This window comes from Cebidichthys violaceus, unplaced genomic scaffold (genome assembly GCF_023349555.1).
Source record: "Cebidichthys violaceus isolate CVI_PGR_0920_01 unplaced genomic scaffold, fCebVio1.0.p SCAF_26, whole genome shotgun sequence".
Lineage (NCBI taxonomy): Eukaryota > Metazoa > Chordata > Actinopteri > Perciformes > Stichaeidae > Cebidichthys > Cebidichthys violaceus.
In genome coordinates, this window is record NW_027176439.1 from 2,513,465 (window position 1) to 2,528,332 (window position 14,868).

Consider the following 14,868-nt stretch of genomic DNA (forward strand, 5'->3'; position numbering starts at 1 on the left):
AGTCACATTTTGTCATAAACTGTGTGAGTGAGATATTAAAATATGAAATTAGAAAGACTACACACCCAAAAGTCAAGTAAGAGACGTCTCTAGCTGAAGCTACGATGACTGTGTGTTTTGTATCAGGATGTTCTCACTCCAACAACGTTCTCATTCTATTCTTACTCGTTCTATCGCTTCCCGGCTCATTAAAAGAGTCGCTGGATAAAACCTGTGTTTTATACATTTGTTTGTGGAACATAGCTAAGTTACCTAGCTAGTGTTGGTGACGTGCACTGTGCAGCCGAGAGATGTAGTTTCACCAAAAAACAAAAGTTACTACAACAAATCTACGACAAACTGGGATTTTCTTGACGTGCAAAATGACCTTTTAAATCGGCAAACATCATATGTGTAATTAATGGCACAATTCAAACGATTCAAATAAATATTTGTCTCTCTCCGTTAATTACGGTGCATGTTATTTTGCCAAATAAGATCCCATGGTGGTCCATCGGAAGGGGAGGGACTTTGCCTCTCCATCCGATAAAACAGAAGTTAATAGAATCACGTTTCGTGCCCTTTCAGGTCTCTCACAGCTGGACAGTGTGAGAGAGAGTGTGTGTGAGAGAGAGAGAGAGAGAGAGAGAGAGAGAGAGTGTGAAGGGAAGAGGACATAAACTACACCGCCCCGGCCCTTTAATGCGTGTACAGCCCCAGGCCCCGTTAATGGTGGTGTTGTACAACACATTACACCGGTGCTTGTGCCCTGAGCAGACAATTACACCGGTATTTAGTCCATCCACGGGCCCCGGAGGCTCTCAGGGCACTTAGCAGCACAGCAGGGAAGGGAAGACAATCTGAGGGGCCACACAGGACTTCACTGTAACCAAGAGCCAAGAGAGACACTCAATCAGACACAGGTTCAATGAGGCCCCGACGGGCCCCCAGCAGGGTCACTTTCTCTGCTGCTGGCTCTTATTTACAGGTTGAATCAAGTCATTGCCTCGAACAGAAAGCCTTCATTTGTTGGGGATACTTTCTGGGGTTTATGAGCCTACTAGGCAAATCTCATTTTAAAGGTTTTGGGTTTGTTGACTGAACTCTATCTGAAAAAAAGGTGACATAAAGCACTCAAAACTCAAAACTGTGATCTGTTTATCCGCCACACCGTCTCATCTTTCTCATCAACATGAGAACTTGCAGACTTTTATCATTTGTAAGGAATTTCAAGCGGCTTCTTTTGTCACAGCTGCAAAGTGAGAAAATCAAAAGAACATTGATTAGTTGATTATGAATTATAATGAATATCAATCGTTTCATAAAACCTCTTTTGTAAACGGGAGAGACCCAGTGCTTTAGTGCACAAAGGTGTTTCCCACGTGCATTTTTTTCTGTTTTCTGGCCAAAGTCAACACTGAGCAGAAATCTCATTAAAGCAATCTAAAACATATTGGTAGTGTGCATGACTCCCAATGAACACAGGGATTGTTTAGGAGTTACAATCCGCCTAGATTTGGTTGAAAAATGACTTGTTTTTAGACGACTAGGATATAATCATTGTCTCAAGTCACATTAACGTGTTTAAATCTTTGCCATCACACTAGATGCCACAACGCAATGATATGAGTAGTAAAACACTTGCTGATACAGTATTAATTGCAGAGATTGCTGAGAAAACATTACACCACAAACCAACAGTGTTCTCTGCTTTGCTTTCCTCACAACACAGAGTTGATGCAGTGAGCTGAGTGATGTTCTCAGCCTGTCAGTGACCAAAGGAAATGAACTCTTGCTGCTACACGACATGAAACAGCACTTCCTTAGAAAAGGTCACCTCTTGAGTTGGAAGTACCGATTAATTTCGGGTTTAATAAATCCGAAAGAGTGAGAGGCCTTTTTGACATCACCAGAATGAGTGTGGCCTTGAGTATGTGTGTGTGTGTGTGTTCAAATACATGCAGTGTGTTTATGTGTGTAAAGGGACTTCCTTAACTGTTAACGTGTGTGTGTGTGTGTGTGTGAGAGAGAGAGTGTGTGGGTGTGAGTTTGAAGTAATCTGAGCTGAAAGCAGGTAAATCCCATTTTACACACGAAACAAAGAAACTTTGTTGATTTTTTTACTCCTTTGTTTTTTCCAGAGGTGGCGGAGAACCCGAAACGACAGACTTTATACGCAGTAACTCACTTTGGTGTACAGTACAGTATAGATTGAAGCAAGAAAAAAAAAATCAATAGAATATCATCTAGAAAGATAGTAATGGATTTCTAACTTAATGGGCTCACACAGGTCTATCGATTAGCAGGATTAACATCTGCAATACCTCAACAATCTGATTTGCATTTAAATGACTGAACGCTCCGTGCTGACACCAATATAACAAAACAGACAAACGTAAAGCCAGAGCAGCGGCGCTCGATGTTGAGGTCTAATATTAGTATAAATCTTGTTCTCTGGAAAAAAAAAAAAAAAGAAAGAAAGAAAGAAGAAGAAGTACGTGAAAGGAAAGTTGCTGTGCCGTACAAACTTTGAGCAGTTTTGAATTTTGAATCTCGACAAGGACAAGAAAGAGAGAACGTAAACACCGACAGACTCCCGGCTTGAAGCGGCTGTCTCTCCTGTAAGACTGAAACAGCCATAACTCTTTTGGGGCAGCTCATCTGAGCCTCATGGTGAACAAGTGAGTGTTTGTGGAGAAACTAGCGTGTGTGTCTCTGTGTGTGTATATATGGAGGAGGGAGGAGGAGGCGGTGGGAGGGGGGTGAGTTTGATGGACTGCGCTGTCACCTCCCGCTCTGCGATTTACGGCGGCGGTGCTGCTGACGGGCGCGGGGCAGTAAACAGGCCGGTCGGGGGGGGGGGGGGCGTATTTCACAGAGAGCTGGCTTTTATGAAGAACACCGGGACGGCTCTACCCACAGCTCCGCCCGGCCCGCCGTGACGGATGGAGAAAGACGCATGACAAGCTTCATCATTGTTTGTAAATCTTAACTGTTCCCGCTCACTAACTCCAGAAGGCAATTTTGCGGAGACAGCGTGGGGTGAGGGGGGGGGGGGGGGGGGGGGGAGGAGGAGGAGGAGGAGAAGAAAGGACAGCGTGGCACTCCTGAAGGTTATTTGGATCTCTGTATTTGGCCAACTGATTAGCCGTATCCTGGGAGGGAGATAAATCTGACGGGCCGCTGTTTGGCAGCCAGGTAGAAGAGGAGGAGGGCAGGTAGGCTCACAGCTCACAGCTAGTTCCTCCTCTCGGGTGATCCGGAGGTTCACGACATGTTCGCTCAGAGCGAGAGAATTTACGGATTAGAAGGAGATGTGGCTGAAGCAAACGTTAAATTCAATCAACATTACTCTCCTTACTTTAACTGTTTTAGTGACTTTGGAAACATTTCATCATCAATAAATCTGCTCATTAATCTGTGATATAACTGATTCGTCATTTTGTCTTTAAAATGACTTGTTTCATCCAACCAACAGTCCAAAATGAGGCAATTAGTCGATTAATCAATAAGTCGATGGACAGAATATTAATCAGAAACTATTTTGATGATCGATTAATCGCAAGAATGACAAAAAAAAATTGAATTGTTACAGCTTCTGAAACGTGAATATTTGCAGGTTTCAGTCTTCCTTGATAGGAAAGTGAATATTTTTTTAGGGTATCTGACCGTTTGTAGGAACTTTTGCTTAATCAAGGAAATAATCAACAGAATAATCGTTAACTGAAAACAAAATTACCGTAAATTGCAGCCGAAGTCCAACCCCCCCTCGAAAGGTTTTCATTTATCTTTAAAAACAAAGAATATTTGGTGCTTTTGTTTGAAATATATACTGTATATATTTATTTTTTTGACTACTCAATTACCAACTAAACGTTTCAGCTGCACGTGAAAATAAATCCCCATGTCACTCTGGATAAGTGCCAATAAAAGCAACGTGAAATACAGTAGTTCAGATTATAATAACTCAGTAGTACCAAAATAAAAACGTTAAAAAGCTACAGTGACCTTTTGCAGATAAGATAAGGAGTTCATAATGTGAAGCTCAGAACAACATGCTTACAACCCTGCAGAGTGATTTAAACTCGTCTGATAAGGTATTGGAGCAACATCAAGGACACAGTTCAGGACTCCTGGCGCGCGCGCGCACGCGCGCGCGCGCGCACACACACACACACACACACACACACACACACACACACACACACACACACACACACACACACACACACACACACACACACACACACACACAGACAGAACTGTTCAGAGAAGGAAAAGACCTCTGAGACACAGAGGCTCTTATAAAACAACAGGGTTCCTCTTCAGTCGGTGGAAGCTTCCTGTTTAGATACGACACACACACACACACACACACACACACACACACACACACACACACACACACACACACACACACACATTGAAATAGACTGTGTTTGCACCAATTAGACACCAAATGTTTAGACTGACTCTTTGGCAATAAAATGCTGAATAGAAACCTCCAACAAACTTCCTCTCTCAGCTCTGTTTGACAAGAGATACTGAAAACAAATTCTGTGGCAGGCCCTACTTCTGATTACATTATTACAGTATTCGACAAAGTACAGCATGAACCTTTTATGATATTCATGTAGGTTAAGAAAAAACAGAATTAGAAAGAAAAACATATTTCTACTGCAAGAAAGACTATTTTCTGAAATGTCTGAAATATTTCCATTTTTCTTATGAAATACTGGATAAATGTAGCCCTCAATGCCTCAAAAATATTCTAATTAATGCCAAAGATGGATTATTCAAAAGTATTATTTTTGTACATTTTATCCCGCAGTGTCTCCAAGTTGTAATCTCTGCTACAAATCAAAGAAGAAAACTCTTGTGTCCAAGGATTAGATTAATTTTGTTTTAATATTTTTTACAATATAGATGTAAGAGGGACAATCCACCACAAAGACTTAATCAAGACTCTTTACCACTGTCCTATCAGTAGGACAGAGACTTCAGACACCAGCAGAGCTACGAGTGAGAACAGACAACAACGACACCGAGGGAACGAGTGAGAGACGAGTGTTGACCACATTTATAGATCCATAATCTAGTAAACCTTTGTGTGTAAGTGTTGATTTTAATGTAAATATGAAGTGAGAGATCAAGACCCGCAGTGCTGTAACTAACGTTACGTCTGAAAAATAAAACTTCTAAAACTTTCCAGGAAATGTGTCTGTTTGAGTTCATAGAGGAAGATTTTAGAGAAGATCTTAAGTATCAAACACGACCTTTCACTGTTAAAGACTACTTTATTCGTTGCAAACTCTCCCCGCAGCGTTTAGGTAGCTGTTCCCTCCTGATTCAAACCGCTGAAGGTATATTTATAGCCGTGGATATGAGACCTACTCTGGAGTGATAAACCAGGCTGTACGAACACGCTTGATGCTATTGAGCCCCGTGACACTACTCCTTCACCAGCCCATTCCTCCAGGCCATAATTCCTGCTTTGTAAATGAAAACAAAAGCCCAAACAGAGAATCAAATCAGACACGCCCCCTTGAGAGTCTCACCAGCGAGGATTTGGCATTTCTGCTTTTTTCCTGTACTGAAGAACCGTGGCACCACTGGACCGTATTGAACCGAACCGAGAATTTTGTGAACCCCCTAATATACACCCCTAATATATTTATATATATATATAATATATATAAGTTTAACCGTCAGTCACTTAGTAGCATCTTGGAGGTTTTATCACTAGTGAGTTTCTCTCTCTGCTGATTTTTCTTTACATATTGTATAAACATTTCAGAATGAAAAGAATAAAAGATATATATTTAGAATAAAACTTCACTTAACAAAAAAATACCAAAAATTATGCAACTTGTGACGAGGTGTTGCAAGTAAATATTGTGTCCTTTTAAAGGGTCACAAGCCAGAAAAAAAACACCGATTTAGGCGGTTTGTTTCTCTGGTTTTGGAGTCGGTTGTGGGACCACCCGCGGAGAGTGTTGTCATCTTGTAATGGAGCGTGGAGATTCACGGCAGGACGCTGACTCGGGACCCTCACAGGAAACGTACAGGTGAAAGTCACAAACAAATGCAGGTAAAAGGGGAAGATGTGGGGGTCTTTGGGTGTGTGATGCTGGTGGTGTCAGCAGTTTATTTCACTAAAAGAAGGATGTTGATGTTGTGCTCGTGACACTCTTCCCCTATGTCCTTCACAAATGAGTAATAATACTGCTCACACACTGCTCTGTAACTAATCACCTTCATCTTTTAATTCCTGAAAAGAAAATAACCGTAACGTATTTAAAAAAACATCAATAACAGATAATAAATTAGTAGAACCAATCCTTTTAGGCTTCTTAACTCTCATTTAATTCCAAATAAAATAGAAAATAAAATGCGACATGCGATAGCTAACCTGTCTTCTGTCAATCGCAACCCGTTCAAGACAAACCAGTGTAACAGCAGACAGAGTTGGTTAATAACCAGCTTGATTTTACGCAGTTAAGGCTTCGCATAACTTCAAAATATCCCAGCACACCTGAATGTGTCGGGAGGGTAGGACGACTGGAGTTAAAGTAAAAAAAAACAGCATAGTGTTCCGCCATGTTGCTCCGCCATGTTTACAGTAGCCAGGAACGGACAAACCAAACTCTGAGCCTTTCGTGCTTTTGTGTCACCTGAAGGCCACCGTAGTTCTCCGACACGCTTGTCAAACTCCGATAACGTGAGTCACAGAGTGAAAAACCAACCGTGGTGTCGCCGGCCGTCTGACTTCCGTTGCTCCTAAAGTAGTTTTACTGTGGTCAGGATGGCCTCTGAGCGAGGCCAACGGCGGCTCACATCACAGCCTTGGAAAGAGAGAAGTGAGCTGAGGAGTATTCAGTTGGTTGCATTCTGCATCCGCTAGATTTCGCCATATCCCACTTACTGTCCCCTTAAAACTTGGGAGTAGCTAAACAAAGTCAGAGCAGGATAGTTTGTGTGAGCAGTAACGTCCATCACAAGGCTGCACAGACAAAGAAAATGCATAGTGTCCAAGAAGTGCAAATTAAAACTTACAAGGCTCTTGATCAGACATGCCAATCAGTCCAGTATGCGTCTCTGCATCGTGCAGGATCGTCCCTCTTATCTCTCTCGCATCGTGCACTGACGCACATTCCTTGCAGAGTTCCACGAATACTTTATTGAACGTATTAAGCAATGCACACAATCTGATTTACCCCCATTCATAGCGACTGAGAAAGGCAGAAAATCCAGGCAGCCATGCTCAGCAGAGATCTCAATCTCAGATCGTTGGCCGTAGAGCGCCAGAGATCAGAGATCAACAACAACAAAACAGAGCTGCACTGTCAGGACACTTTCGTGGTTGTTTTGAAATGAATTACTTTTTCTGCGACGGCTTCAAATTAAAGACAAAAGATGTATTTTATTTTAAATACCATGAATAACTGTAAATAAGAAGTGGGTAAGGCTGAACAGCTGATTGTAATTTCAATCAACTTTCAACTTTCAGACCTGCTGCACACAGTTGTGCATTTGAAGTAAAGTAAAAAAAAGTAAGTATAGTAAAAGTGAAAAGGCTTCACTTTAGATGAATTTCATCTTACACATTTTATGGCGCTCTTAACTTGAGTGCAATCCTCCCTTGAATGTACTTAACCACACTGTAGATAAAGTCTGGGTAAAACTTTATGGGGCTTGGGAAGTGTGTGTGAGTGTCTCTGTGTCACTCACAGGCTGCCATGGTCTCAGAGCAGTTGATGTTGTTGTTGTCGTTGTTGTCGTCCAGGCTGAAGAGGGGCGGCACGCAGGTGCTGGAGCTCAGGCCTTGAGTCAGGTAGGTGGCTGCTGGGTAGTAGGAATGCATGCGGTACTGAGAGGACATGTTGTGGCTGGACAGGCGGCCATCAGCATGAGGCATCTGCTTCATACAAGACGACACAAAGACACGTAACTTCAGGGTTGACTCTGGGATGGAGGCTCTCTTCTTACTCATTCTTTCAGCTATATGCTGCACCTTTAAGTGAACGCGCTCATAACCAGGTGGAGAAACCCTGGGTTGACGTACCACGTGGTGTGGATCGCGACTGTTTAGGGTTCATTAAACTAGATACCCAAAAGATACCCTGGGTATGTTGAGCTCGCTTCGTCTCAGGTCCCAGAGACCTTCTTAAGTCCAACAAAGACTCTAGTTGGGTTTTGGTGACTCTATGTTTGGTTCTTTCAAGACTGAAACTACAACAGGGCTGCAACTAACAGTTATTTTATCAATGAATCTGCTTTTCTCAACCAATTAAACAATTGTTAATAAGCATAAAAAATATCAGAAAATTGTGAAATATGTCCTAAAACACAAGGTGAAGTCATCAAATGTGTTGTTTGATTTGATCAACAGTCCAAAATCTCCAAAGATTCAATTTAATATCACATATGACGGAGAAAAGCAACAATTCTTCCCATTGTTGAAGCTGGAAGAAGAGAATGTTTACCATTTGTGCTTACATTGCAACATAACGGTATTTATTTGATAAACTATATAACCCCCAGAATTTTCAAATACAAAATAAGCACTGTTGTTCAATGGCCCCCTTCACATATGTTTGACTGTACGATCCTCCAAATCAGCCATCAGATATTCACAGGCAACACTTTACAGCCTAATCTGCCAGGAAGAAGAAATACAGAGATAAAATAATATTAGTCCGTGGCTTGTTCTAAAAATGGGCTGCAACACGCAGCGCTGGCTTTCTCCAGCCCTCTGAAAACTTTAAAACGAGCTGTCTACTCAGCAGCAAGGCCGCCTCACCGAGGGTTTTCAATTTCACTTTTATGGAATTTGATTTCTGTCAGCCTGTAATACGTCACCCGTATTGTCCACACCATCAATTCCGCGACAGCTTTATAAACTGTTATTTAAGCTACACTCTGCTCTTGTATTAGGCCGTGAAAAATACAATAGAGATTGGACTGGAGTCTTGAAAGTGCACTATAAGCTTACGGGTTGCAGGACACAAACAGGCAAACAAAACTGTCCCAGTGAAAGTTTGCTTATAGAAAAAGGTTCACAGACAGATCTACACAGAGTAACTGTTAATTTGATGCCAAACCATTCTCAATGCATAGTGGTGGGGTGATTACTGTTCTAACTATAGTGTGTAGCTTTGCAGAGTTATTCAACCATTCGATCCATATTCTCATCCCCTGAACAATATGCCTTTCCAACCATCCATACTACCATTAACCATTAAAAAGACATCCCTTCTCTCCGTGTCAAACTACACGATGGTTCCCCGACCAATCATAGATTGTCTTTCAAGACCTGCGTGATGTCATCTGGAAGGGAGGCGCTAGCGATTGACTTCCTGGAACAACAACGTAAACAAACAATGGCGTCCGAGGCAAAGCAGTGTTCATGTGACTGGATGTCTCGTGTTCGGAAAAGTCGAAGGGCCCTCGGAGAGCTCAGACCTCCCAAAGAACATATATGTCGTGAAGTTAAGAAAAGTGAAAAATGATTTGTGAATCCGACACGTGCTTCAGTTCCGCTACAAAATATGACGGATTCTTTCTTGGCCCATGCTACACCCTCCCAACAAGTTTCATGAACATCGGGCAAGTAGGTTTTCTGTAATCCTGCTGATAAACAAACCAAACAGAAAACTTAACCTCCTTTGGCGGAGTTCACGGCTCCACCGAGCAGCACCGCCAACATCGGCCCTCTTTCGCGTCGCCATGTTCACAGTTGTGCACGATAAGAGTGCTTTGTGCTTCTAGTGGTCAACGTTGGGACGTCAAGATTTGTCGATTTGTCCTCAGCTGTGATATGAGGTATGACGCACGTCTGTCCGGTGGGGCTGTAGAGCATGTTGTATTCACTACGCGACTTTGGATTCGGTTTGAAATGAGTCTTTGTTAAGCACCTGGGATGCTACTTGGGTTTCAGTGTGTCTCGCTCGAGGACACTTCCACACGCAGACAGTAGGAGCCGGGGATCAAACCGCCAACCTTGTGATTAAAGGACGGCCCTCTCTATCCCTTGAGCCACAGCCACACGATAAACTTGGAAATTGTAAAAAGTCAAAGCTTTGAGTACTTCTTCCACCACTGTTGACATCTAGGGTGTGTTTGCGTGAACACCTAACCCCATTGATATGTTTAGGCTTTAACGGTTCTGGGGAATGCACGTGAGAAGTCAAAGCTACAACACCCTCTCATACAGTACTATCCACTATTCAGGTGGGTGATGGGTTTTCCAGTAAATTATAGCAACACTGAACAGGTTGGGTAACATGTGGAAATACCTCTAAAGTGAGTCTATTACTACCATCCTCACAACAGCCAAAGGCCAAACCAATACCAGTTTCCTGGGAGTGTTCATCACTTCAGATATGCTACAAAACACACATAACACTCGAGCTCTACAGTAATGTTGTTTCGTGTGTGCGCATAGTGTTGTTGACATATTGCCTTTTGTTTTCTTTTAGATTACTTCTCCACCTCATACAATTGATTAAGCACCTTTATTTCTACCCCATGAGCTGAATGTGAGTCACCGTTCAGTTGTTTTAAAAAGGAAATTCAATCTTACGTTTCCAAAAAATCCCACTGAACAGTGACCCCATAACCAAGTTCAACCTCATATGTTGTGTAATGTTACACACAGAGATGAGATCAATTCTGAGAAGCGTTCTGCACAAGCAACAGTCTGGCTGTCAGATTCATGGATGACTTGATGATAACTTGAAAAATTAGACCCTCAGACCTCCGTTTCTAAATGCATTTTCATGGCACAGATCATGAGAAAGGTAAACAAATGGCCTTGAGGAAAATGCTGCCACACATCCACAGTCCTTCCTCCACACTCACGGGCTAACCTGCAGACTCCTGGGGGGGCTTCCTTACCTCCCTGAGAGGGGCCGGTCTTCTTATCTGGCACCATCTCCTGTCTGGAAGCTCTACACCACCCTTATATTATCATCATCCACCTGCATGACAGCCAAGCACCACTGAGTGCACAGGAGAGGAGAGGAGGTAGATGGCCTTACACTGATAAAGACCACACTGTTTCCTTGTGGGTTCTGATTTAGTAGCGTGAAGAGCCCAACACCAATAGACCACTTTATTATGATATTCACTATTGTTAAGATTAGAATGATTGGTCATGATTTAAAGGAAATGTTTATTCAAAGAGGTAGACAGAAGACAACAAACTACAAACCTAAATCTTCTGCAAACCAAAATTAAAGTAAAAAGTAATTGCAAAGTGACACAATTAATTGAGATCTTGCAAGAAGTCAGTGTAGTGTTGCACTTTGTGTGGGCCGAATGTTTTTATTTCATTCTTTACAGTTGTTTTATTTGTATTAACTATTCGTATTGTGGTATTTAAGTCAATAAATGAGCAAACTAACGAGCAATAAATTTGGAATTCAGTGTTAAGAATATAATCGCAAGGTGGCGGTGAGTTGCAGATGCACTTGCAAAATAATAGATAACGGCAGATAAATACAACTATAACTATTAACATAAATAAACATCCATTATGATTCTCTCTATCATTAACACTTGAGTGAAACCAGCATGAGGCTCTCGAGCTAACTAACTGAAAATCATGAAGGTGAGAATTGCTATTTCAATCTTTAAATTAGTATTAATTGTATACTTGTTAAGAAAATGAAAATTTCAGTTTCACCTGATGTTATGACGGAGATAAGAGCGCCACCTTCAGAAACTAACTCAATGAACCAAAAGTCAATGAGAAAAGACGCCACAGCTCTCTGGATGGTGCAGAGAGACACAGCGATAAGTGCTTCAACAGCAAATATGGAGACAAAATACAAATTTAGTAACTCAAGGATAATCACTTCAGTTGGGGATGCAAATAGTGGAGTATAAGCCATTCAATTGTGGAGGTTTAGGATGGGTAAAGGAGACAGAGGAGACAATCTTTTTCTTTTTGCCAGTAGATAAGGCACTAAAAAAACTTCACTTTCTAGTTAAAAATTGTGCAACTGGGTGTTTGTGGCCCAATTTTTGAAACTCATCTTCAAATAATGAGCTCTTCATGCTCAAAAAAATCAAATAAAGTAGTCCCTGAATTTGAATAACCGTAGCACGTCGCCCTCTTAACCTGACAACTTCACTAAAAATATCATAAATCACAAAGGAGGATGGCTAAATTATGCTAAAGAGTGCTAACTGATTAGCATTAATGTGCTCACTTTCTCCTTCGAGCGCTGAGGCATAGCGGTTTGTTCCTCCGCCGACAGACAATACCATTAACCTTTGCAATTCGGGCTCTCATGCTGTGCGCTGGCAGGTTAGCGGAGGCAGTGACCCCGAAACTAGATGTTGCTATTGAGGGGAAGCGAGAGCGAGTGGAGAGGAGAGAGCAGGGCTGGACAAATGTTCATAAAAAAAAAAACAACCCACCTCATCTGAGAGTTATAGCTCTAATCTGCGTCACGCACAAGCTCATCTCATTTTGACACAATAGAGATACATTCAAGCATAAATCAGTGTGAATACACAGATGGGTGAATGAGGGGCCGAGTGTGTGTTGGCGGGACGCTGGGCACCGTCTCCCCGATGTGTCCTACGTTATACCGTAAGTGCCGACATTAAAGCAGACACTCTCATCCATCTCTAAGGAAAACAAAGAAATAAAAAAACATTCTATGAATCACTACCACGCGTAAAGAAAACTAACTTCTAGTGCCCACAAGGTTGACTACACATGCACCAGTTACATCACTGTCACATCAAAGTGACGCGTCCTCCCTTTTTTTATTCAAAACAAAAAGTAGCTTTCTTTTTGCATTCTGCAAGTCTGTTACATGGACATGAACTGTTGGTGCCCCTTCCATCTGGCAGGAGGCTGCGGTCCATCAGGACCAAGACCTCACGACACATGAACAGTTTCTTCCCGTCGGCAGTCGGGCTCATTAACAAAGCCCGGGACCCCCACTGACTCTGTCACCCCCAGGACAATTACCCTACCGGTCACTCCCCTGCACATCCCTATGTTTCTTTATTTAAAAACACACTCGACACTTTTAACATTTCACTTACATTTCACTTGTTTACAGTCCTGTTATCTGTTTGTTGTGCTCTTTATTTTATATTCTTTTATATTCTATTGTACATTTTAATATATCTATTTCTTGCACTGTGTTGATTGTTGTTGATTGTTTAATTAAGGTTCAATACTGGGGCCTCTTCTGTTCAACATCTACATGCTTCCACTAGCTCAGATTATGGAAAACAACAAAGTGTTTTATCATAATTATGCAGACAACACACAAATCTACATAACTATATCACCAGGGGACTATAATCCCATACAAGGGCTGGGTAAATGCATTGGCCAGAATGTTCTTCAATTAAACAAAGAAAATAAATAAAACGGAGGTAATTGTTTTTGGTACCAATGACGAATGATCAGCTTCAACCACTGATGTTAAAAACCACTAACCAAGCCAGAAATCTAGGTGTAGTTATGGATTCAGACCTCAACCTGAACGGCCACATCAAGACAATCACAAAACCAGCCTACTATCACCTGAAGAACATATCAAGGATTAGAGGATTTATGTCTCAACAGGATTTGGAAAAACTTGTCCATGCATTTATCTTCAGTAGACTGGACTACTGTAACGGTGTGTTCACAGGTCTCTGTAAAAAGTCAGTCAGAAAGCTGCAGCTGATTCAGAACGCTGCAGCTCGACTCCTCACTAAGACCAAGAAAGTGGATCACATCACTCCAGTTCTGAGGTCTTTGCACTGGCTTCCTGTCCAACAAAGAATTGACTTTAAAATCCTGCTGTTGGTTTATAAAGCACTGAATGTTTTACGGCCAAAATACATCTCTGATCTGCTGCTACCTCATGAACCATCCCGACCCCTTAGGTCGTCTGGGACCGGTCTACTTTCTGTTCCCAGAGTCAGAACTAAACATGGAGAAGCAGTGTTCAGTTCTTCTGCTCCACATTTCTGGAACAAAGTCCCAGAAAGCTGCAGGTCTGCAGAGACCCTCAGCTCCTTTAAATCCAGACTGAAGACTTTTCTGTTTTCTGCTGCCTTTGATTGAACCACATTCAAGGATATTAATCAATTTCAAATCAATTTATTACTGTATTTTATTTTATTTCTGCTTTTTAGTGTTTTAATGAATGTTCTTAATTGTTTTCTATCTCCTTTTCTTTTGCCTTATGTTTTGATGCTTTTAATGGTTTTATGTGAAGCACTTTGAATTACCTTGTTGTTGCTTTAATGTTATGCACCTCCCGCCAAGACAAATTCCTTGTAGGTGCAAACTTCCTTTGCAATAAACGGTTCTGATTCAGATTTTCTGTACCAGGACAAATTACTTTTATTACTGCTGAAATGATTAGTTAATTCATTCATGTGACAAGAAAAAGAATACATTTCGATAATTGATCAATAGTTTATCAAGCAGAAATGCTAAATACTTTCTGGCTCCAGCTTCTTAAATGTGCTGATTTATGTTGCTGATCTTTAATGTTTGTATATTTTATATTCTAAGAAAAAATGTGGGTTCTGGGAACTTGTGATTGGATCTAATAAATTCAGATTGATTGATAATAATTGTTACTTGCAACTCTAGAATCCTCTCATTTTTTCTATTCTTTTTTTTCATCTTTGCATATCTATATATCTTTATTTTATTTTGAAAAAAATGTATACATATATATATAGATAGATAGATAAGATAGATATAGGGGGAAAAAACAATAGTACCCAGCATACATATACAGGAAACTCTCAGCAAAGTATTTCCATAAAGAAGTAGGAAGAAGTGAATACTTATTAAATCATATCGCTTATTTATATTTTATCAGTAAACTTAGGAAAAACGGGGAAAGTGCAACA

At 41.2% G+C, this 14,868-nt stretch overlaps 1 protein-coding gene across 2 annotated transcripts in view; it reads right to left on the minus strand.

The window, feature by feature from the left end:
- The window catches only part of dmrt1 (doublesex and mab-3 related transcription factor 1), a 35,512-nt gene that overhangs the window by 14,603 nt on the left and 6,041 nt on the right, over positions 1-14,868 (minus strand). Inside the window, exon 4 of one of the 2 annotated variants that reach the window (XM_068720827.1) lies at positions 7,711-7,897. In XM_068720827.1, the coding sequence (XP_068576928.1) occupies positions 7,711-7,897 (187 nt within the window). Of the gene's footprint in view, positions 1-7,710; positions 7,901-14,868 lie in introns of both variants that reach the window. The other variant, XM_068720826.1, reaches the window with a different exon arrangement.